This window comes from Blennius ocellaris, assembly GCF_963422515.1.
Source record: "Blennius ocellaris genome assembly, chromosome: 21".
Classification (NCBI taxonomy): Eukaryota; Metazoa; Chordata; class Actinopteri; order Blenniiformes; family Blenniidae; genus Blennius; species Blennius ocellaris.
The window spans coordinates 2,232,355-2,257,897 of record NC_137670.1 but is presented as its reverse complement, the minus strand read 5'-3'; the positions used below and the strand labels follow the sequence as shown (position 1 = coordinate 2,257,897).

Sequence of the window (25,543 nt, the reverse complement as noted above, 5' to 3'; positions counted from 1 at the left end):
AGACTTTACCTACTGTGGATTTAAATATTTACATTAAACTGAAAACCAGCATCACACAAAACTTCACATTGTGAGAGGTCTGAAAAATACTCCAGATAGGAATCAGACGGGAATGTATAACTATATTAATTTATTTTAAAAACAATGGAATGACCCTGAACCGAACTGGATAAGCAAGATAGAAGATGTAGACAGAGGTACAACTAGACAGAAATATATTAAAATTAAAATGCAACTAAGAACTGCTAGTGAGTAAAAACATTCTTCCATTAAAATCAACCGGTTCTCTTGTGGGCTGCAGGTCAAAACAAGACATTTCCTTATCAAGCTCTAAAGCCAACTTATTTTTAACCATTTGCTGACATATTTAAAGTCCTTACCGGCCCAGGAACTGTGAGGAAATAGCCCAAAGACTATTTGATTGTGAAAATAAGTTTCCACTCTAAAACCTCCGCTTCAGTCTGATCGACACCAACGGTGCGTTCTGGTTTACACTTGTAGCTTCATATACATATATATTTATATTAAAAACACATTTTACATATCCAATATTCATATTTCCATCACTGGAAAACATTATGATGACAGCATGTACTTTAATACATCAGACAACAGACAAGTGGAAGACTTGCACTACAGGTTCTGTAAGCCTCACCAGTGAGTGGAAAATTACCAACCACCACCCAAAAAGGAAAGTAGCTTTTCATATACAGTGTAAATCCATGGATGTGGGTGTTCAGCCTCCTCCTGTCCAGCATACCGGGTCCAGTTAAAAAGCAAAAGTAAACCATGAATCTGGTTAAGGGCCTAATCAAACGAGCCGGTGACTCACTGACATTTTGTTGACCTACTGGCTTCACAGTGAGGCTAAAAATGATCCTGCAAATTAAACCAGGGACAAAGATTCTGAGTGATGGAGGCGAGGATACAACAACACAAGCTGCATGTAATCTTTCTCACTCACCTCAAAGAAAAACAGTAGACGCAACAGCTGATTCCACTAATCATAATGTGTCGGCCTGCAGCTAGCTCTCATTTACCAAAACGCAAAGAAATTAACAGTATAGGCTGACCTTGGGGAGGGTGGGGGGGGGGGGACGCTAACGATTCAGATGGAATAACAGCAGATATCTGGACTAAATGAATAATTCCCACTACACCCAGGCCTGTGTGAACAAGCCTTCATTGTTTGCTGAAAGGCCTTGGAGCTGCTTTCTGACACAGAAGCAGGAAAGGCTGATGCAAAGAGCCCAAACCCCACTGCCCTACATGTGCCTTGTCCGTATGCAGCAGGACTCCTTCACGGGCGCTGGAAGTCGATGGATTTAGGCCCCGGCGTTAGCCCAAAGCACATGATGTCATCCTGACTGGTTCCTGTGTCATTTTAAAGCTTTACAATTTGGCCCCGGTTAATCTTCGCCAGAATACACTCCTCGCACGCGGGACATGCAGGGCAGCACAGAAGGGCGTCTGTAAGGTGAAGCATTCATGTCCCTGTGTGTGTGTGTGTGAAAGTTTCAGGAAGCCTGCCTTCAAATGATTGGGGAGATAAAAGGAGCTGCATCTCCGGATCGTCGGCAGGCCCGAGATGAATGGAGGCTCAGTGTTTCACCGCAGCACTACGCCATGTTGGTATTTCCGAAACAGATTATGCAATGCGATTCACCCACCGAAAATTAACCCGCTCCTACAAACGCACCAAGCGGGTTTGTGCCACATGGGGGTGGGGGGGGGTGGGGGGTGTGTGGGGCGGGGGAGTGGGGGCGGCAATCCCCCCTATGGTAAATGCACGACCATAATTCATATGCATGCGTGCACCAGTATCTCTACGCTGTCTGCTCAAGAGATGCGACAAAAAATCCCCCCCATCCAACGTTATCCGACCATAACGTAACCAGCAAAATGTCTTCCTGGTGTTTACAAAAGCATACAATTAGAAAGGCAGCCATGGCGCCTCCGTCTTGTAGCCTGCACGAGCCGTAACGTTATTTCACTGGGGGGGGGGGGGGGGGCGCACGAGGAGGGGGGGGGAATGGGGGGTCCGTTTGTTTGTGTCAGCAGAGGGAAAAAAGTCCGGGAAGGGACGGAGGAATATCCGCTCGGACCGTGACACTGGACACACTGCGTGCAAACGACTGCGCCGCCTCGGCGGCACGGAAAGCTGCTGATGCAAGAAACACAAGCCGCTGGCCCCAGACCGTGTGCGGCTGTAATAAAGCCCCGCTGCAGTGAAACACCAGCCAGCCCCTCGTCGCCACACTCCACCAATGTGTGTGTGTGTGGCCCGCTGCTTTAACCCGCTTCGAGCTTTACGCAAACCTCGTTAGGCGAGTAAACACGTTAGTCGGACTACGTAACCTGCGCACGGGTAGTCAATAACGCCCCAAATTACCGTGTGTTTCTGTGTTAAAATGCGGCGCATCCGCACGAGGGCTGAGCCCACGTCCACATATTTACATTTAAGCAGCAGCGGGTCCCGGACTTCGGCACTTAATTTTTTAAAACGATCCGCGCCGCGCACCGTATAATCGCACCAGGAGAAATAAATACACGCAGCCCCCCAGTTCTTTAAGTGTGCGGCGGCCGCGTCTGGTTCGAGGCGTCCCGGAGCCACCCGGTTGGGGGCCGGTTGAGGGGGGGTGGTGGACCCGGGGAGAGGTGAAGGCAGAGCGGATAAAGTGTTAGAAGTTGGGAGTAGACAGCAGCCGGAGCTGCTAGCTCGCTAACAAAGAAAAAGGAGGAACCTACCACGTGACGAGGTTTGCACTATCCGAGGGAATTTCGGCAACAATCCCCCGCAGTTTGGGTGGAAAAAAAAAAAAAAAGAAGAAAGAAAAGGAAAAAAAAAAAAAAAAAAAAGCAGCTCCCCTCGATCACTCTGCCATGAATTATCAGAATATAGCGCGGGCCGCAGTGCGGAGAGGGCCCGCCGCTCGCGAGCCGCTCGCTCGGCTTCGTTCCGGATTCAGCAATGGGCGAATCACCGATCTCCACCTCCGGCTAGCTGCCTCGCCGCTACCGCCAAATATCAGCACCGGGCCGACGAACCGGCCCGAAAAGCCCGATTTACTTCTAACGTAGGCGTTTCCGGGACAATCCTCCGCCGAAAAGTCCGATTCCCGGCGGCCGAGGGGTAATCCAGAGGGCGGTTTGTCGACAGGCTTTTTCTCTCGTTTTAGGGAGAGACGCGGAGAAAATGGCGGCTAGCTCCTCTCTCGGATTGAGGCTGACAAACATAGAAGGGCTGCGTGTGTGTGTGTGCGCGCGCGCGCGTGTATGTGGAGGAGTGTGCACACACGTACGCACGCCCGCGCGCGCGAGCGTGTGTGTACGTCGGTAGGCGGGAGACGTTCCTCCTCGTCTCCACTAGAGTAAAGGGCAGAACGACTCCACAGCAGAAGAAGAAGAAGAAGGTGCAGGAGATCGTCTGAGAAACGACTCGTCACAACCTCCATCAGACCTGCTGCTGCAAATATGAGCAGAATATCTCCAGATTAACAGATTACCGGAGTCCGAACCTCCATTTCCGCTATATTATTGACAAATATTCCAGATAATATTACATTTTTTTTTTTGGATTAAAATCTTATTTAGATTTTTACTATAAAATGAAATGTGACCATATTAATTGTTGTAATATAAAAAAGTAATCGGATGAAGTAACAAAAATAATTTTCTTAAATACTTTTGTTTTGTTTTTAAGTGCAGGTGAATCATTTTTAAGTGATTTCGTATAAAATCCTACTTAAATATAGATACACAACACAACTAAATTAACAGGAATTTTAAATAAAATATGGTTTTATTGTGCTCAAAATTTTTCTTTTTTGTTGTCTTTTGATTACATGATAATTAAAGACCTTAATACTTTTGTTTTTACTTTTTTTTTATTCTTTTGTTTTGTTTTTAAGTGCAGGTGAATCATTTTTAAGCGACTGTTATAAAATCCTACTTAAATATAGATACACAACTAAATTAACAAGCATTTTAAAGAAAATATGATTTTATTGTGCTCTAAATTTTTCTTTTTTGTTGTGTCTTTTGATTAAATGATAATTAAAGACCTTTCTTCAATTACTGAAACTTTATGGAAGAAAAATAGTCTGTTTTGAATAAACAAAATGCAATAAAGCATTCTGGGATTTAACTTGTGATTATTGTCATTTTTCTTTTTAAACCAGGAATGACTTTTTTCAATCAATAAAATAAATTAAAATGAATAATACTTCCCTCCCAACACTCGATTTAGCAAAATGTTGTTGTGATAAAATGCAACTTGTTTTAATCAATCAGCGAATTTCTATCTTTTTCCATCTAAAACACAATTAAAATGTCCAAATAATAAACATTTAACATTATAAGGATTAAGATTACTCAAGAAATATTCAGGAGTTTTGATGGTCTAAATAGTTTTCATGAAACTCTTTGTGCTGTAAATTGCCAAAATATTTATTTTCTGAAAGAAATCATCAAATGAGCAATAATAGTCATTTTTAATGAAAGATTTAAAATTGGTAATAGACAAAAACTTTTCCGATTGAACGATAAATGTATTTAAAAAAAATAAAACGTAAATTTCCAAATTAAGAAAAGTATTTTATATACCAGAATATTTGTTGTACTTTTTAAAAATAGTTTTCAATTAAAAAGTGAAGCAGCTAACCCATAAATATACAATATAAATTTGAGTTTATTTCCCAAAATGTTGAAGAAAAACTTGTTTGAAAGCTTCGTATTATTTCAAATGACTTTTTTTTACATATTTAACATTATTTCTTGTCTTTTCCTCCAATGAAGAATGTGCATTTTAATTTTCTTATATCTAAATATATATATATATATATTTATTTATTTTTTTGTCTACCTACTTCTTTCTTGATGTTTTGATATATTTTGAATAATAAAATATCCTGTATAAATCACCAGGCCACATGAGGCGGTGACTTTCCACATTAAAAGATATGATCTGTGTGATGTGGTGGAAGATCCAGGAGGAGGAGGAGGAAGAGGAGGAGGAGGAGGAAGAGGAGGAGGAAGATCTCCACCCCCAGAGGAAACTGAGCCTCAGTGGATCCCTTGTAACCTGAACTGTCCCGCCCACAGCCTCCCTCGTGCAGTTGCAGCCTGCGGCCACCGGGGGGCGCCCGCCTGCCCCGGTGGAACAAAACACCACAGGCTGCGTGGGAATCAACAACCAGGCCTGTTTATGGGCGCTGAGGAGTCCAGGCTGTACTGAGACACTGGGAAGTGTCGTTTTGTAGTAGCTCATACTTTATACTTGGAAATATATTGACATACACACGTTTTATTTCTGGCGCTTCCTGATATATCCTCTGTCATTTAACACGCCGACGCCCCTCGTTAGATAAGAACAGCAGGACGGCCAGCACTTAAAAATAAATGTGGTCTTGCTGCGTGTTTTTATGAATGAACTGCCGACTTCGCCGGTCGCTAGTTTGTTTTTAGGTGTAAAACTAATTCGGGTCGTTTTTCTTGATGGAAAAATAAAATTTTCTGGGTTTTGATTTTTTTTGTGATTTAAAAAAAAAAATCTTAATGTTTTTAAGTGTTGTTTCATTGTTTTAACAGTAGTTTATCACTTGTTTTTTTCCCCGTGCTGCCACAGGTTTGTGTTTCTTAAGCCAGAGTTGTAATTTGAAATGAAAAGGACCCGGGATTTAAAATAAATAAATTAAAAAAGAGCTTGTGGAGCCTCGTTGGCTGTCAGCTAAGAAACATTAATGCAGAGACTCGTTTCATAACGGGAGTTATCAGAGACCACGGTATAAATAAGTCCTTATCTCGTTGTGTGTGTGTGTGTGTGAGTGTGTGTGAGAGTGTGTGTCACAGAGAGTCTAGAAATGTAAACTGAAGGTAATTTCTATCTCCACTACTCATCAGGATGGGATCGTTCAGGTGTTTCCCATCTTTTTCCCCCCCAGAGGAGCTCGTTTTTTTCTTCCTACTGTTAAAACCTAGAAACATCCTTCATCCGCTCGTCACGTGTCAAAAGCTGCCGCAGCTCCATCTGGTGGCCGTAATCCGCACTGCAGGAGAGCCGCGTCCCCCAGCGCGCCAACATGGAGGAGTACCTTCACATCCATAGTCCAGAGTCTCCGCTCGGTAATCCAACAGGCCATAATCCCAGCGGAAGGAGCGCCACCCACTGTTGAGAGAGGAGAACGCACCCGTCAGTTTGGAGAAACTCACTTCGTCGCACAGGATCGACGTCAAGCGCCACAGTTAACCTGCTCTGCTTCCTGTGAGACGCCTTCAAAATAAGATGTTCTGTTAAGAAAAACTTTTTTTATATGATCAAAAGATATTAAAAAAAAAAAGAAAAAAGGGGGAATATTTGCTGTTTAATAAATAAGTGAAATGAGTGATTGGTGTGATGGAGTTCGTCCCTCTAGCGCTGCAGTAATGGGATTACTTTCCGATGTAATCCTCCACCTCCGACTGTCCAACATGAAAAACTGCACTTTTTAAAGTTACACACTTCTGTGTGCAATTTTATTATTATTTTTAAATTTTATTCTGTACAAAATGAACTTTCAGTTCAATCAGTGGTAATAATAATGTAAAATACTGTAACTGGTATTACCTTGCATCATTACTGTTTATTTTAACTTTATTAATATTCGCTGCTGAAACGATGGAAATAATCCCGACAAATTCAGGATCATCAATCAGTGGGATTACTTTCTGATGTGGTAGTGCCCCCTCTCTGGAGTAATGGGATTACTCTGTACTTTTTAACAGAAATAGTGAATATAGTACTTTTTTAGAAAAAGTAAAACGAGTGATGGTGAATTGTGGGGCTGTAGTAGTGGGATTACTTTTTGATGTGGTTATTTCTCTCTGTAGCAATGGGATTATTCTGTACTTTTTAATAGAAGTAGTACTTTTCAAATGTGTGATGGTGATTGGTGTGGGCGGAGTAATGGGATTACTTTGTATTTTTTAATAGGAGTAGTGAATATAGTTCTTTTTAGAAAAAGTAAAACAAGTGATGGTGAATTGTGTGGCTGTAGTAGTGGGATTACTTTCTGATGTGGTTGTCCTCTCTCTCTGGAGTAATGGGATTACTCTGTACTTAATAATAGAAGTAGTACTTTTAAAATGTGTGATGGTGATTGGTGTGGGTGGAGCACTTTTTAGAAAAAGTAAAATGAGTATTATACTAGTTGTATGCTCTCCCTGGCTGTGGGATTACTCTGTACCTTTTAATAGAAATAGTACTTTTAACATGACTAATGGTGAACGGTGGGGCTGTAGTAGTGGGATTACTTTCTGATGTGGTTGTTCCTCTCTGGAGTAATGGGATTACTCTGTACTTTTTAATAGAAATAGTGAATATAGCACTTTCCAGATGAGTGACGGTGAATGGTGCGGCTGTAGTAGTGGAATTATTATGTTATTAATTTTTTTTGTTGGTACACGAGTCGTACGCTCTCCCAGTCTGTGGTAACGGGATTACTCGGTACTCTCTCCCAAGTCCTGGGTGTTTTACGTGCAGAGCCCCCGCAGGTCCATGGGGAGAGACTGGACGTGGTTTAAAAAAAAAATCCCCAACGCATGAATGGGAAGCGGTGGCGCTGGAGCCGGCGGGGTGTCCCCCTGCCGCCCGGGGCTCCGGGGCTCCGGGGGTGAAGTCAGTCCGGGAGGTTTTGTTTTGGTCCCGGAGCTTCTCGGGCTGCGGGGCTCCAGCTGGCATGCTAACGCTAGCAGGCTAGCGCCGCCGCGCCGACATTCATAATGAAAAAGTTTCCCCCGTCGGAGGAATGTCAACGGCGCGGACGGAGGACCGGGGTGCCGCCGACAGGGCGTGTTTTGTGCCGCCCGCGGAGTGACTTTTCGCGCCGCGGGGATTTTTTAGCGACGTTATTAACAGTTTGTGTAGTTGAGGCTAACGCTAACGGGCTAACGGGCGAGCTAGCGGGCTAAGCTCGCCGCTGCCGCTCTATTGCACGTTTCACGCCGACGGTCCGCTTTGAGCGCGCGACCTGCGACGAGCCGCCGGCCGCTGCATCGGTCGGACGGGGGTTTTCTTCCTGACAGGCGGGGGTTTTGTTAATTTGGAGAGAATAAAAAGATAAATGTGACTTACCTGCCGTCCTCTCACTAACCGTTCAGACTCGATAATATCCCGCCCCCCCCGCGCCGCTATTGGTCACCGCCTCCCACCCGAGCTTCCCATTGGTCCAGCGCGCTGTCCGTCTTCCGCAAATACCCGTACAGCGGAAATGTGGATGAAAGTTCAAAGCACGAAACTTAATTATCTTAAAATATTGTTATCGCGCTAAAACAGCCCACCTCGACCCAAAATACATCAAATCATGAATGAAGTGCAGCTTTTACTGCGGCTGCGCACCGCGCTGTTTACTCTGCACGCTGCGTTTGGACTGGAAGTAACTCACCGTTCATGCTTTGTTTTGTTTACAGACAAACGATCTTCTCGACAAGCCACAGACACAAATCACCACAGACTAAACGACAGTCACCCCGTTCCATCCGATCCGATCTAATCCCGCATCTCGCGACGAACAGATTGCAGTGGAGGTGGAGATGTGGCCGATCCGCGTCTCGGTGTCCCAGCTGCAGAACAGGCCAGCAACAAGAGATCCAGTTCAATATGAGATCATATAGATCCAGTCCAATATGAGAGAACAGAGATCCAGTTCAATATGAGATCATATAGATCCAGTTCAATATGAGGAAACAGAGATCCAGTTCAATATGAGAGAGCAGAGATCCAGTTCAATATGAGAGAGCAGAGATCCAGTTCAATATGAGAGAACAGAGATCCAGTTCAATATAAGATAATATAGATCCAGTTCACTATAAGAAAACAGAGATCCAGTTCAATATAAGAAAACAGAGATCCAGTTCAATATGAGAGAACAGAGATCCAGTTCAATATGAGAGAACAGAGATCCAGTTCAATATGAGAGAACAGAGATCCAGTTCAATATGAGATCATATAGATCCAGTTCAATATGAGAGAACAGAGATCCAGTTCAATATGAGAGAACAGAGATCCAGTTCTATATGAGATAATATAAATCCAGTTGAATATAAGAAAACAGAGATCCAGTTCAATATGAGAGAACAGATCCAGTCCAATATGAGATAATATAGATCCAGTTCACTATAAGAGAACAGAGATCCAGTTCTATATATGAGAACAGATCCAGTTCAATATGAGATAATATAAATCCAGTTGAATATAAGAAAACAGAGATCCAGTTCAATATGAGAGAACAGAGATCCAGTTCAATATGAGATCATATAGATCCAGTTCAATATGAGAGAGCAGGTGAGAAGAGATGCTCCTCAGGATGACTTTATTTATCTATTTATCAATCTATTCTAATATAGAGCCGAGGGGAAAAGTGCAGGGAAGCAGTAGTCCTGAATGGATCTCTGGATCAGACCGGCTGCTGAGCATCGGGGTTCACATCTGCAGGGAAGACAGAAACCCTCCAGGCCGACCTCCCTGGATTACATCAGTCCTCAATCAAATGACTGCTTTCGGCTCAGATCCAGATGTAATCTGGATCTTCAGAAGACGTGGACACACAGTCGGGACAGGCCTGGAGGCTTCAGCTCTGCAGGAGTCCTGAGAGATGACCCACTCATACATTTCTCCTCTCGGTTTCAGCGAACCTGGACTCTGACGGCCCGGGAAATATAAACAAAGTGAATCAAACAACCACAATAAGACCAGAGGAGCCAGTGACTCGCTGGAATGACAGGAATAAGACAGATAGATAGATCGATGAGTCTTTCCACCAGAATGACCAATACCAGTGATGATCGGCCTGATATTGGGGAAAAATGACAGCATGGAGGTGATTTTTCTTAATGTTTTGCTGATAATTGGAGGCAGTTGCAATAAACCAGCATTGCTTTTATAGATTTGCTGTCAGTTTGTGTTGTTTGATGTTCCACCTGCATCAGGAATCAATAGAAATCAATAACACCTCTGACGTCCCCGGTGTGGGTTTTTTTAATTCATTTATTTATTTCCACCGACGACAGAACGAGTCCAGCTGGAGTTCATGCAGGAGGTAAAAAAAGAAAACCGACCTCACTGAAGTTTCACGGTGGAAACGACACAGCATCTTGAATTAATTCCGTATCGACTTGCGGCAGTTTTAAATCTACGACTTTCTGTATACAAGTGCTCCGGTTTGTTTATATATTGATTATGAATGTGTAAGTCCGAGGCAGAGCTGCAATGTGAAGCTCTGCTGTTGAAAGAAAAACCTCTCAGACTTCTTCACAGCTCAGGTCTGAACTGCCTCTCCGCCGCCTTCTTCTCATCTCACACTCTCACCCTCTCACCCTCTCATCCTCTCATCAATCTCCTCATACAGGAGGGAAACAGAGTAGATCCCGTGCTGGATGATCCTCCTGTCAGCTCACCTCCACCTGCTTCCCTTAAATGAGGCCTCGTCACTGAAAACCCCGATTCCAAACAGCAGCTCGGGTGTAGTTGCGGTGACTCGACACCAGGGGGAGCTGCTGCGACGCACACGTTCCCTCCTCCTTAAATCTCCGCCTGTGCCCTTTTAAAAAGCAGCACTCACACGTAACAAAAGACTTTTTGCACATTGTAACCCAGTTTAATTTCATTGTCAGCCCATTAAAGCTGCAGGTTTTTTTCCCCTCTCCATATTTGCGTGCATATTTAAAGAAGCTTCCACTTCCCAGAGTCCAACAGAAGGAATTATGGCTGTTGACAAATACATTAAAACACACTTTAATCTAATTGCAGCCACGGCGCATTATGACACGTATGAATGTGGATCATCGTTGGATTTTCTTTAAATGTCACTTTGAGTGTGTGTGTGTGTATGTATATGTATATATATATATATATATACCTAAAGTGTCCTCAAGCGGTATTGATCGACAGTTCATGTGGACGTTGAGCTCAGTTAATGACATTTGAAGCTCCTGGATGTTCGTTGTTTCTGCAGACAGCAGCTGTTTCTCCTCCCAAAGCCTCATCAGCAGGAAGCGGGTCCCTTTACAGCAGGTCGTGATGCGATAACGCCGCTGCATTATGTATTCTTCTACCGTGAAGACTTTATTCCTGTGCATCGGAAAGAAGGCTTGAAAAGACCTGAGTTCAGCTCTTCTGGATTTGTTTATAGACTAAAACTTGAAACCTGTGCGGCCTCCCGTCCCTCTGTTGTGTTCAGGTGTAGTAATAATAATAATAATAATAATAATAATAATAATAATAATACAATCCTGACGCCCGTAATCATTACGAGAAGTAGAAGCATTAAATAAACTTTTGTCTTTTCATCAGTAAACACCTGAGTTTTCTGATCGGAGCTGTTCTTCACTGCAGAGCGAGCTCCACCTGTCAGAGAAGAACCTCGGGTGGAGGTTGGTTGGTTGGAGGATCGGGGTTGCGCCTCCTCCTGCATTGAGCTCTAAGGTCAGTATGACCTTCAAGAAATATTGGAAATCAAAGATTTCCCTTTAAATCAGCAGAAGGTTCCTAAACATCACCAGACATTACACCACCCGTTGATCCAGCAGTGGTGGTGCAGTGTCCAGCTCTGCTGCCTCGCGGTGAGACGACTCCTGGTTCCCTGCACCGTCAGCTGATGGAGGAGAAATGGAAGGGAAGGATCCTGTTTGGCAGCTGAGTGTTGGAGCGGCTCCACCCAAACAAACGTTCACTACGTCAACATGAGAGTGAAATTAGAAAGAGAGACGACTCGTCCTGCCAATCAGATGATCTGTCTGCTCCACCCTCCAGTCATCCAACGATCTGTCTGCTCCACCCTCCAGTCATCCAACGATCTGTCTGCTCCACCCTCCAGTCATCCAACGATCTGTCTGCTCCACCCTCCAGTCATCCAATGATCCGTCTGCTCCACCCTCCAGTGATCCAACAATCTGTCTGCTCCACCCTCTTGTCATCCAATGATCTGTCTGCTCCACCCTCTCATCATCCAATGATCCATCTGCTCCACCCTCTCATCAACCAATGATCCATCTGCTCCACCCTCCAGTGATCCAACTATCTGTCTGCTCCACCCTCCAGTCATCCAATCATCTATCTGCTCCACCCTCCAGCTTGGTTTCCTTTGCTGCAGATGAAATGTCCGAGAGAAGAAGGAAACCTGTAGAAGAACCAGAACCAGAGTCTGACCCGGTTCTGGTTCTGGTCTCGTCAGACGGGTGGTGTTCAGGGTGGAGGACTTTCCACGTTCACCCTCTGCACTTTAAAGAGATTCATGTATTTTCTCTTAATCTCAGTTTCACTTTGCGTCTGTTTGTTTTAGCCGGTAATCCCGTCCGTCTCCTCCACCGGAGCGTTTTCCTTTTCTTCGGTTTCCTTCTGCTTCCTTGTTTATTTTTTCCGGCGACGCTCCGCGACTCACGTCGGGTGACTCCGTCACCATGACGGGTGGAGGTGAACTTTGAACCGACTGTGGGACGATTTTGTGCTCCTGGAGCATTTTAGGCCCGAACATGACGGATTTGTTTTTATCTCCTGGATTAAAAGGCAGGAAAATGTCTTCTGTTCTCACACACTGACACACACACACACACACACACACACACACACACACACACACACACACACACACACACACACACACTAAACGGGGTTCGTGTTTCCTCTCGTCTCGAGGGAAGCTGGAGACAAACGACTGCGTGATACAGAGTGGCTGAATGTCTCTCCTTCTCCTCTGGCCCCCTCCCTCCCTCCCTCCTTCACCCCCCCTCCCTCCCTCCTTCACCCCCTCCCCCCCTCCCTTCTCCATCCTCCCCCTCCTCTTCCTCCCTCCAGAAATAACCACATCATCCCCTCCTTCAGTTTTTTTTCTCTCCTTCAGATTCAAACACGGCTTTATTTTCTCTTCACATCGTTTCAAGTATGAAAATAACAATATTGAAAATAAATAAACAATAAATAAGATTGTGAAACACATTGTGATTGAAACCAAACGTTCCACACGGCGATGAAGAAATCTCTACTTTTCTCTCTCTTTTCTACCCCCCAATAAATCGTATTTTTTTCCCGCTGAAATCACAGTTTTTTGTTTGTTTTTGTTTTTTTTTCTTCCCCCAAACCAAACAACCTTTTGACGTCGGTCTGTTTCCTCTCACTTGAAATCAAAGGTGTGGCGTCGGCGCTGCAGCAGAAACGATAAGATGCTCACAGAAACAGTCACAACGCTTAAAAACACGGCGATCAGATGAGAAATATTAATCAATACAAATTCGTCTGGATGAAACCAACGCAAACACATGATGGTTAGGTTCTTCCTCTGTGTGTGAATTGATAAACATTAAAACAAGTATTTTCTTCCTGTGTGCAGTTTTATTTTTTCCTGAGATCTCACTCCGTCCACACAAGTAGAAGATCTGCTGATGATATTATCAATAATTCGCCTTTCCCGTCGTTTGCAGGGTGAAAAGCGGCCGCGGTGTCGAACTGTGTTCCTGTTGTCTCCCTTGTTTTGTTTTTTTTTTGGTTTCTTTGCGTGCGACGACGGTGAGTTTTTTTTTTTCATATTTACAAGGTAAACCGGGTCGGCGTGCAGCTCGCCGCCGGGTCACGCCGCGGACAGGAAGTGACCGGACCGGGAGAACCCGGCTTGCCTGGTCTGCTGGTGGAGAAACATCAGGGTTAAGTCTCTTTTGTTCACCTGAAGAGTTTTGTTTCAGAGGGAAAAGAAAGCTAATGAAGCCAAAATGTCAGATGAGTGGCGCCCTCCGGTGGCTGCAGTGATAATGACAGCGGCAACGTAGAGCGGTGGAAAATAAAATATGGCAAAAATCTTTATCAAAGCAGCTGATTGGAATAAAGAAAAGGACAAAAAGCGGAATTTTATATGGGAATTGACATTGTTTTTGTTCAAGTGTACATTTAATGACAGGAATAACCATTGAAATGGTTTTTGAAGCTGAAATTGTGAATAAAAAAATGGGTTTACGTTATAGACAGGGCCTATGACCTGTGACCCGACACACTGAACCAAGATGAATCGTGTTTTATCACCGTGCAGCACGTTGATTTTGTCCCCATGAAGTCCAGCGGTCCTGCCGTGAGGCTGGCGAGAGCTTTGGGTCGGTGCTTTATACTCATTTAAAGCCGACAACAGTTTGCCGTGGCGAAACAAAACTCTCCAGGTGGAAAGCATGGCGGCTGCGGAATGTGTTTGACCTCCGTGGGAAGAAATCACAACAACTCAATGGACGACGACGACGAGCGGATGGGTGGAACCCTGAACCGGTCGCAGAACGGCGAGGAGGCGCCTCACAAGCACATCAGCCGCAACATTACGACCCCAAGCTGAAGGGGGAGGGGTCAAAGTCCTGCACCGAGCCGAGCCCGCCACCGGTCCGTCCCGCAACGTCACACCTTGTGTCGGCTGAAAGACGCCGTCGGCGTGAAGACGATCCTCCCGACAGTCCACCGATGCTACACGTCAACACGTCACAGTGAAGACCCACAAAGTTTCTCGCCACAGAATCGTCTTCTTCCCATGATGCCCCCTGGTGCCGCGCGGCTCCGTCAGGCAGCAGTCGGGGTCCGATCTCTCCGTGAGTCGTCTACAAACGTCCACCCCGTCTCCTCTTTGGACCTCTGCTGACCGATTCTGACCGATTCTGACCGATTCTGACCGATTCTGACCGATTCTGACCACGGGCGTCCGAAAGAGCTGCAGGTTCGGAGAATCCAAGATCCTCGTCTTGGTGAAACAGTCGGAAATACGAAGTCTCCTCCAGCCGTGTACCGAATCCTTCCGCTGGTCTTAATGTTATGGCTGATGGTGTATACGGCTGCAGATGTGAAACCAGATGAAGTGCTGTACATTCACACAAACACACACACACACACACACACACACACACACACACACACACACACACACACACACACACACACACACACACACACACACACACACACACACACACACACACACACACACACACACACACACACACACACACACACACTCGGCCATCGTTGATCCCCCCTGAGGTTCAGCTGGACCTGGTTCTTAAGGGAACTGTTCCTGTGCCGAAAGCTGGAGGTCTGGGGCTGGACCGAGCTGGACCGAGCTGGACCGAGCTGGACCGGGACCAGGTCCCAGACCCCAGACCCCCTCCGGACCCCTCATAGCGAGGTGGACTGCTTGATGCTGTGGAAGCTGACCCGGGACGGAGACGTGGGGATGGACATGGCCTGGGTCATCCGGGCCCGGATGGAGTGTTGCTCCTGCCAGCGGTGGAACCGCTTCCTCACCGCCGAGCGAACCTGGTGACAACAACAACAACAACAACATCAACAACAACAAGGAGGACGATCGTTTTAGTCACCTTTTCACCTGCACCCACATCTGTTTTCACGGTGAACCAACAGGATTGACCGATAAGAGGGGTCAGGGGTTAGGTGTTAAGGTAGGGGTGGGGTTAGGGGTGAGGGGTTACTGCTAGGTGTTACGGTAGGGGTGGGGTTAGGGGTGAGGTGTTACTGCTAGGTGTTATGGTAGGGGTGGGGTTAGGGGTGAGGTGTTACTGCTAGGTGTTAAGGTAGGGGTGGGGTTAGGGGTGAGGGGTTACTGTTAGGTGTTACGGTAGGGGTGGGGTTAGGGGTGAGGGGTTACTGCTAGGTGTTATGGTAGGGGTGGGGTTAGGGGTGAGGGGTTACTGTTAGGTGTTATGGTAGGGGTGGGGTTGGGGTCAGGGGTCAGGGGTTACTGTTAGGTGTTATGGTAGGGGTGGGGTTAGGGGTGAGGGGTTACTGCTAGGTGTTAAGGTAGGGGTGGGGTTAGGGGTGAGGGGTTACTGTTAGGTGTTACGGTAGGGGTGGGGTTAGGGGTGAGGGGTTACTGCTAGGTGTTAAGGTAGGGGTGGGGTTGGGGTCAGGGGTCAGGGGTTGCTGTTAGGTGTTATGGTAGGGGTGGGGTTAGGGGTTACTGTTAGGTGTTACGGTAGGGGTGGGGTTAGGGGTCAGGGGTTACTGTTAGGTGTTACGGTCGGGTGGGGTTAGGGGTGAGGATTACTGCTAGGTGTTACGGTAGGGGTGGGGTCAGGGGTTAAGGGTTAGAGATTAGTGTTCAGGGTTATGGTAGGGGATGGGTTAGGGGTTTAAGGGTCAGGGGTTAAGGGTTATGGTAGGGGTTTGGGGTTTGGGGGTTGAGGTAGGGGTCAGAAGTCAGGGTTGTGGGTTCTATTTCCCAAGAACAGCTGCAGTATAAATCCTTCTGGACGTCTGGATGTGGATTCAAAACATGTCTGGGTCATTTTCTGTTCGACGTTCCTCACGACCTTCGTGTCTTATAAAAATCGCAACAAGTCTGTGTTTGGTGGATCAGTTCTGAGTTCTAAAAACAATTCCTCACTATAAATCTGCTGTTTATCAGTCAATCGGATCGTTTCCCTTTTAAATGGTGAAACTTTATTTGCTTCTAATATGAACTTTGTCGATTGAGATCAGCAAGAGGAAACACTTGGAGGCTCAACGTTCTCAACAAACCACCGACCTCTTGCTCTGCGGATCGTTTCCCAGAAACACCACTACATTTCACAGCTTAAAGTGGGATTATGGTGATTTTAAGCATTTCTAAACTATTTTAATTGAACCCAGAGTGACTGTAGTACTCAGTTTATTTTAAGGTACAAAATATTCGAAACACACATGTTGATTGAACTCATGAAGTCTAAGTATGAAACACGTTTCATCATTTTTAGTGAACCCTAACCTTCACAGGAGGAGGAGGAGGAGGAGGAGGAGGAGGAGGAGGACCACGGCGGTCGATCGATCTTCGCACTGGATTATTTACGGAGCGGCTTCGTCTCCACGCCGTGCGAGGAGCTCGCGTGGCGCTATTAAGAGCCCCCGCCTCAGTATTGATCGGAGGAGCAGTTAATCTGAAACGCCCTCAGAATTACCAACTATTGAAGCCTCGGAATCACGTTTTCACTCTGGAACCGTTCAAAATGCGGCCGGACGTCAAACCATGTCCGGCAGTTAATCCGCAGAATCAGCGATTTTCATTATTCCTGAGATGTCGAAGACTGTATTTCTAGATTGTGGAGGAATTAAATCCAAACGCTCCCATCTGATGCTTTTATTATTGTAGCTTCTACTGTGGAAAGTAACGAAGTTACTAAACTGATAAGTTTGGAAAGTAATCATACATATTCACCTTTAGGGAGGAAGATGCTCTATAATCTGTGTGAGAGGAGGAAGATGCTCTATAATCGGATGTTAGAGGAGGAAGATGTTCTGTAATCTGGTTATTGGAGGAGGAAGATGCTCTATAATCTGGATGTTAGAGGAGGAAGATGCTCTGTAATCTGGATGTTAGAGGAGGAAGATGCTCTGTAATCTGGATGTTAGAGGAGGAAGATGCTCTATAATCTGTGTTAGAGGGGGAAGATGCTCTATAATCTGGATGTTGGAGGAGGAAGATGCTCTATAATCTGATGTTAGAGGAGGAAGATGCTCGATAATCTGGATGTTAGAGGAGGACGGTGCTCTATAATCTGTGTTAGAGGAGGAAGATGCTTTATAATCTGGATGTTAGAGGAGGAAGATGCTCTATAATCTGTATGATAAAGAGGAGGAAGATGCTCTATAATCTGTGTTAGAGGAGGAAGATGCTCTATAATCTGCGTTAGAGCAGCGTTATTATTCATTATCATCCATTCAGATTCCGGGGCCTGAAGCCTGGATGGTCAAACCTCATTAAAATACTCGTCAGATCAACACCATGATAACTTTATCCTCAGGAATAAACAAGGAACGAGATTAAATCTAGAACATTTTCATCAGATTACCTTGGATGAGTGCAGCTGATGAAGTCCGAAGGTGTGTATTCATGGTTCTATTAACGTGTAATAACACAACATTCTCCGTTTTTTTCTGAATTGGTTGTTCAGTTTGTTGTGTTTGATTATAAATGAGACGTTTGATAAAACTCCTGCAGCTTCTCACACGACACGTTGGTATTCATGACGCTGTGTGTGTGTGTGTGTGTGTGTGTGTGTGTGTGTGTGTGTGTGTATATCTCAGAGCTAAAACATACAGTACGAGTGTGGACGAACGTTTCTGATCTATTTTTAAACGTTTTCACTCTGGATTTCTCCGTGAAGCTAAACGAGTCCCGACGGCGCCACAAGGCGAACGAGCCGATGTGTCTTAATGCTGAACGATCAGAGCTTCAGCATTCGATCCCTCACGGATGACACACTCAAAGGAGCGTGCGTGTGTGTGTGTGTGTGTGTGTGTGTGTGTGTGTGTGTGAGTGTGTGTGTGTGTGTGTGTGTGTGTGTGGGTGTGTGTGTGTGTGTGTTTACATCCGATGTAAATGTCGACGAATCAACTCACCTCACTGTTTAAGAAGCAGTAAAATACTGAGACGAAGAAACCCTGCAACACACACACCACACACACACACACACACACACACACACACACACACACACACACACACACACACACACACACACACACACACACACACACACACACACACACACACACACACACACGATTATTTGGATGAAAAGTCTAGTTTAGTTGAATTTAGTTTTTAACAACTTGTCCCTTTTTCATAAAACTTCCTGTCTCGTCTGACCTTCAAAGACTTATTTTAGTTTCTAATTCCATTTTTTCATTTTACTATAATTCCAAAAGTGTTTTGATCTGCTGACATTGTAAAGTAATTACTGATAATGTAAAGTGCAAATAACACTCACGAGTACAACTGAGCTGAATCACTGACCGACCGACCAAACAACCCACCAAACAAACAAACAAGCAAACAAACAGCCCATGAACCAACCAACCCACCAACAACCACCGAAACAAACAAACAAACAAACAAACAAACAAACAAACAAACAAACAAACAGACAGACAAACAGACAGACAAACAGACAAACAAACCACCAATGAACCAACCAACCCACCAAACAAACAAACAACCACCTAAATAAACAACCAAACAAACAACCAAGCAAACAAACATCCAAACAGACAGACAAACAAACTAACTAACAAACAAACTGCCAATGGACCAACCAACCCACCAAACAAACAAACAACCACCTAAACAAACAAATAAACAATCAAACAAACAAACAACCAAGCAAACAAACAACCACCTAAACAAACAAATAAACAATCAACCAAACAAACAACCAAAGCAATCAGACGAATGAACAAACCAACAAACATCCAAGCAATTAAACAAACAATCACCTTAACAAACAAATAAACAATCAACCAAACAACCAAGCAAACAATCAAGCAAACAAACAAACAACCACCTAAACAAACAAATAAACAATCAACCAAACAAACAAACAAACAAACAGACAATCAAACAACTGACCGACTCATATAACTACCAAACTAACTAACAAACAACTCGGACTAACGACACCCTCCGTCACGTCGTCTGCATTAGTAAACAAAAACAAACGCAGGTTGTTGACTCACCTGGAACGACTCCAGGAAGGAGTTGAAATATATGAAGACGATCTGCGAGACCTCGTCTTCCCCCGGGTTGACGAAGAACAGCATGTAGGTGATTCCCAGCAGAGGAAGCAGCACCAGCGTGGCCTTCACCGCTTTCCTTCAGACGGGGGGGGGGGGGGGGGGGATTGTCGATCACCGCACCACGACTCCACCCGACTCCACCTGACTCCGCCGGGTCTCACCTGTACTGGATGGTTTCTGAGGTGGTGGAGGCTCGGAGCTTGGTCATCAGGATCCTCACGATGTTGAAGAGGAAGATGAAGTTAATCTGTGAGGGGGAATCAAACAGCAGGTGGCGACGTGTTAAATCTCACGGGTTCAATCCCTCCACCCTCCGGAGCTCCGCCCTCCGGAGCTCCGCCCTCCGGAGCCCCGCCCTCCGGAGCTCCGCCCTCCAATGGAGCTACAATCCCCTGCTTCTTCAGAGTCGGGCCGATTCAGCCTGTTCCGCCACTTCATTGATCTGTGTTCGGGTTCAGGGGAGGAAGATGCTCTATAGTCCAGACTAGACTAGACGAGACTAGAACCAGAACCACCGCAGGATCAAAAGCCAGACTCACCACTAGAACCAGGATCATGGGGCCCTGGTAGATGTAGTCGGTGTAGACCCCGGCTCGCTTCCCGAACCAACATCTGAAACCCAACAAGAGAACAGTCAGAGGAGTCCTCTTCCTCTTCCTCACCCCTCCTCCCTCCCTCCTCCTCCTCCTCCTCCACCCCCCCCCATGTGTGTTTTGGACGGATTCAATAAAAGCCAGAGTGGCTGACTCAGCACTTCCCCGCTCGTATTTCATGCTCTAATTTATAGATTTAATTAGTGGGGAGTAAATGTTGCAGCATCACTGATGGAGACTGGAGAGAATCATTGTGTCCCAGAAGCTCCCGGCCATCTCGTCCCCTCCACCGCTCAAGGTCCCTCAAGGTCCCTCAAGGTCCCTCAAGGTCCCTCAAGTTCGCTCAAGGTTGCTCAAGGTCCCCCCCCTGCAGGACCTGTTTCCCCAGGCGTCCCTGGACCCCCGGTTAGTAGAGAAATAATCTTTATTTTCCCGCTAATCCGATGAGGCGACGCGTCAAAGGATCGAATCGGAAAATATCAATTAGATGAAAGAGATTTGATTCAGTGTTTTAATCAGGTCAGGTTTCGGAGCGTCTGATTGGTCGACGGCCATTTAATCAAAGCCCACAAAGCCTCTTTCGTTTTCTCCGCCGCCTCAAACGAGTAATTCAATCTTCCTCACATAGCGTCTATTATGTTTTCCTCGGAGTGGTGACAAACAAAAGAAAACAAAAACAAGCTGGCTGGCTTTGTTTTAAGGTCATTTCCCGTTTTGAGCTGATTTCAAAATAAAAGATTCTTCAATGATCTGCAGTTTTCGCAGCTATGCGCCGATAATCCAGAGGTTTTGTTTGTTTTTTAAAAATACAATTTATTTTAATGATTCATGGAAGGAAATTGCAAAAGTATTATGATTTTGACTTTTTTTTTTAAAGATTTTGCTCAAATATGAGAAACTTTGCTGTGATTTGCAGTCGTTTTCGATTCCATGAATGTGTCTTTCCACTTCCAGCTGTTTGCAGATGTTTGCATCTCACTCTCTCTCTCAAAGCCAATTGTTGAAAACATAAAAACAATAATGACATAATCTGATCACATTGGCCTTGTGAGACGTTTCGCCCTTGATTTGTGGGTCAAACGTGGATTGAAGTTTCATTTCCCTCTAAATCTACTAATTCAGACGTTTGTCACTTTTTTTCCTGTCTCGACATAATTATTCAGGATTTTCCTCTTCAGACTTCAACACTTCCTGTCCGTGTCGAGAGTTCGCCCATTAAACGTGACGCCGGTCCGAGTCGTTCTGGCGGCGGAGGAACGCGTCACTCACAGATTTTAATCGTTTCTATTCCTGCCGCGAAGGCTGAAGGGCACGGGGAAGAAAACGGAGCCTTCGAATGCTTCAGAATTTTTGGCCTGTTCTTTTATTTCGCGTGGAATCATTAAAACAAATGGAGGGGAAAAGCTTCGACTTAAGAGCTTTTCAATTTTCAGCCTCCTGATCGGCGCCGCCAATCACTGCCAGACGGCGACACTGTAATTAAGCGCGGTCGTGAGCGGGGGTTCTACTTTTAGGCTTTTATTCTCTTAACGCCACACGCTCGTGGGAGGAGGACTCACTTCTCGTTGTCGTAGTACAGCTTCCCGATGGCCCAGGCCACGATGATGGGGAAGGGGATACCTGGAGGACGACACACACAGACGCTCCGTCAACGACGGACGACTTCAGGAGTCGCAATTCAAATGTTCAAAGCTCAGGCTGGGATTTAGGAGCCGCGCGTTTCCGTGGAAACGGTTCCTTCAGTCCTCCGAGTCCCCAGAGCGATTCACACGACGCTGTTCAGCCTTAGCAGGACGACGCTCTTCAGCCTTAGGAGGAGGATGCTCTTCAGCATAACCACAAGGACGATGCCCTTCAGCCTTAGTAGGACGATGCTCTTCAGCATTATCAGGAGGACGATGCTCTTCAGCTTTAGTAGAACGATGCTCTTCAGCATCATCAGGAGGACGATGCTCTTCAGCTTTAGTAGAATGATGCTCTTCAGCATTATCACAAGGACGATGCTCTTCAGCCTTAGCAAGACGATGCTCGTCAGCCATAGCAGGACGATGCTATTCAGCCTTAGCAGGACAATGCTCTTCAACATCATCAAGAGGACGGTGCTCTTCAGCATTATCACAACGACGATGCTCTTCAGCCTTAGCAGGACGATGCTCTTCAGCCTTAGCAAGACGATGCTCTTCAGCCTTAGCAGGACAATGGTCTTCAGCATCATCAAGAGGACGGTGCTCTTCAGCATTATCACAAGGACGATGCTCTTCAGCCTTAGCAGGACGATGCTCTTCAGCCTTAGTTGAACGATGCTCTTCAGCATTATCACAAGGACAATGCTCTTCAGCCTTAGCAGGATGATGCTCTTCAGCCTTAGTAGAACGACGCTCTTCAGCATTATCACAAGGACGATGCTCTTCAGCCTTAGCAGGATGATGCTCTTCAGCCTTAGTAGAACGACACTCTTCAGCATTATCACAAGGACGATGCTCTTCAGCCTTAGCAGGATGATGCTCTTCAGCCTTAGTAGAACGACGCTCTTCAGCATTATCACAAGGACAATGCTCTTCAGCCTTAGCAGGATGATGCTCTTCAGCCTTAGTAGAACGACGCTCTTCAGCATTATCACAAGGACGATGCTCTTCAGCCTTAGCAGGATGATGCTCTTCAGCATTAGTAGTAGAACGATGCTCTTCAGCCTCGTGACGTTCAGCCATGACAGGAAATCTGTCTTTCTTCTTCTCTGGCTCACATCTTGCTGACGCTTTGTGCTCTTGAGGAAGCGAAGCAGAAAATGTGATCTTATTCCTTCTTCCTCTGCCTCGGGGGGGTGGGGGGGGGGGGTAATCCAGCTGGCTCAATAGTGCTAATCTCAGGGTGACAGCGCTGCTGAAGTCGCAGCCAAGTGTTTGGCGGCTGCCACATCCCGACTCCTCCGTCACGCCGGGTGGAATCCTCCTGACCTGCAACCACGTCGCCTCGCCGGAGATTCACTCAAACTGACGGAGACGTAAACAAACGATTCCGAAACACAACCTCCGGCCTCCAACCACAGAACCTCCGCCTCTGCGGTTGGAGGATCATTTACAGGACATAAAGGAGGAATTGTGAAGCGATAATCCCAGATTACGGTCATTCTGAATGAAGAGTAGAACTGAGAGACGCACACCAGCCGATGCAGATGAACATCCACTTGCGCAGCTTGTCGGTGGAGTAGGTGAGCACGATGGCGGTGTGGAGGTAGCAGCCCTCGCCGAACATCCAGAAGAAGTTGGTGGAGTGGAAGTAGTTGAAGGAGGCGGTGACCAGGCGGCACCACACCTGCAAGACACGGGCGGAGCAAAGGGTCAGTCACAGGCGGTAACAGGCGGTAACAAGCAGTAATATGCATTAGCTGGCGGTAACAGTCATTAACAGGCTGTAACAGGCAGTAACAGGCTGTAACAAGCGGTAACAGGCGGTAACAGGCTGTAACAAGCGGTAACAAGCGGTAATAGTAGGTAACAGGCAGTAACAAGCAGTAATACGCATTAGCAGGCGGTAACAGGCAGTAACAGGTAGTAACAAGCGGTAATATGCATTAACAGGCGGTAACAGGCGGTAAAAGGCATTAACAGTCGGTAACAGGCAGTAGCAGTTAGTAACAGTCAGTAACAGGTGATAATAGGTGGTAACAAGCAGTAGTAGGCGGTAATAGGCATTAACATTAGGTAACAGTCAGTAACACTTATTAAAAGGGAGTAACAGTCGGTAAGAGGTGGTAACAGTCAGTAACAGTAGGTAACAGTCAGTAACAGTCATTAACAGGCAGTAACCGTCAGTAACAGTAGGGAACAGTCAATAACAGGCGGTAATAGGTGGTAACAAGCAGTAATAGGCGGTAATAGGCATTAACATTAGGTAACAGTCAGTAACACTCATTAACAGGGAGTAACAGTCAGTAACAGTCGGTAAGAGGTGGTAACAGTCAGTAACAGTAGGTAACATTCAGTAACAGTCATTAACAGGCAGTAACCGTCAGTAACAGTACGTAACAGTCAGTAACAGTCATTAACAGGCAGTAACTGTCAGTAACAGTTGGTAACAGGCGGTAACAGTAAGTAACAGTCAGTAACAGGTGGTAACAGTCAGTAACAGGTGGTAACAGGCGGTAACAGTAAGTAACAGTCAGCAATAGGTGGTAACAGCCAGTAACAGGTGGTAACAGTAAGTAACAGGCAGTAACAGGTGGTAACAGGCGGTAACAGTCGGTAACAGGCGGTAACAGGCGGTAACAGTCGTACCACGTTGCTCTCGTGCACCTCGGGGCTCATGGTCATCTGCACGATGAACCAGGTTGCGTTCCGCAGGATGAAGGCGGTGATCAGGTTCCAGTGGATGATGTTCCTCAGGCAGCGGATGCTCCTGCAGGGAGACCAGAGCAGATGGAATCAGACGTTCAGCCTCCCGCTGAGCGCCGGGCGAGGCCTCGTACACCCCACGCCGCCGGGCGAGGCCCCGGACGCCCCACGCCGCCGGGCGAGGCCCCGGATGACCCACGCCGCCGGGCGAGGCCCCGGACGCCACAACGCCGCCGGGCGAGGCCCCGGACGCCCCACGCCGCCGGGCGAGGCCCCGGACGCCCCACGCCGCCGGGCGGGGCCCCGGACGCCCCACGCCGCCGGGCGAGGCCCCGGACGCCACAACGCCGCCGGGCGAGGCCCCGGACGCCCCACGCCGCCGGGCGGGGCCCCGGACGCCCCACGCCGCCGGGCGGGGCCCCGGACGCCACAACGCTGGGCGGAGCCATGACGCCACACACTGCAGGGAAATAATAATTAATTTCACACACATTTGCTTTATCAAGAATTATTCTTTTGCCCTTAAACATTTTGCACCCGTTTATTTTTTTTCCGCTCTGTAGCCGAAACAAATAATCTTCTGAAGCCATGTTTTTTTTTTTTTTTTTTTTTTGCCGACGGAGTAAAAGAAGAGGGATGAATAATTAACGGAGCAGCATGAAGCAACATCTCGTCCCGCTGTTCTCGCTCTTCGCTTGCGTTTGTGGACCAAACAACTCGACCTCGGGACGTAATTGGGACAGCGGCACGCCACGGGGGAAGATCGTCCGCGGTCGCCGTGGCGACGCCTCCTTTCTTTCTCCACCAGTTTATTAATAATCGAACAATACGGGAGCTTTTAACCTGCTAAACGTGGAATTTAAACAATTTAAAAACGTGAGCAGAGCATTTGAGAACATTCACGTTCGACTCAATATCCTTGTTTGTCGGTGAGACTCTTTATTGGTCCTGATCGTTAACCTGAAGTGAGGTCGTAACCCGTTTTTTTAAATGACATTGAACGCTAAAATGCCGTGATGCACCTGAACGCACCACGACAAGTTCAAACCGGACAAGGA

General features: G+C 46.4%; 2 protein-coding genes across 5 annotated transcripts in view; both read right to left on the bottom strand.

The window, feature by feature from the left end:
* Positions 1–8,134, bottom strand: part of LOC308145464 (KAT8 regulatory NSL complex subunit 1-like) — a 33,663-nt gene extending 25,529 nt beyond the window's left edge. For all 3 annotated transcript variants that reach the window (XM_080516917.1, XM_080516918.1, XM_080516919.1), the window contains exons 1-2: positions 8,111–8,134; positions 6,093–6,166 (exon numbers count right to left, since the gene is read on the bottom strand). The gene's annotated coding sequence lies outside the window, so the exon portion shown is untranslated. The remainder of the gene's footprint in view (positions 1–6,092; positions 6,167–8,110) is intronic.
* A 4,736-nt stretch (positions 8,135–12,870) lies between these two features.
* crhr1 (corticotropin releasing hormone receptor 1) overlaps positions 12,871–25,543 on the bottom strand; it is a 59,371-nt gene continuing 46,698 nt past the window's right edge. For both annotated transcript variants that reach the window (XM_080517580.1, XM_080517581.1), the window contains exons 7-14: positions 24,429–24,549; positions 23,313–23,466; positions 21,714–21,774; positions 20,101–20,173; positions 19,723–19,808; positions 19,502–19,637; positions 18,386–18,427; positions 12,871–15,307 (exon numbers count right to left, since the gene is read on the bottom strand). In XM_080517580.1, the coding sequence (XP_080373706.1) occupies positions 15,167–15,307; positions 18,386–18,427; positions 19,502–19,637; positions 19,723–19,808; positions 20,101–20,173; positions 21,714–21,774; positions 23,313–23,466; positions 24,429–24,549 (814 nt within the window). In that variant the 3' untranslated portion in view covers positions 12,871–15,166. The remainder of the gene's footprint in view (positions 15,308–18,385; positions 18,428–19,501; positions 19,638–19,722; positions 19,809–20,100; positions 20,174–21,713; positions 21,775–23,312; positions 23,467–24,428; positions 24,550–25,543) is intronic.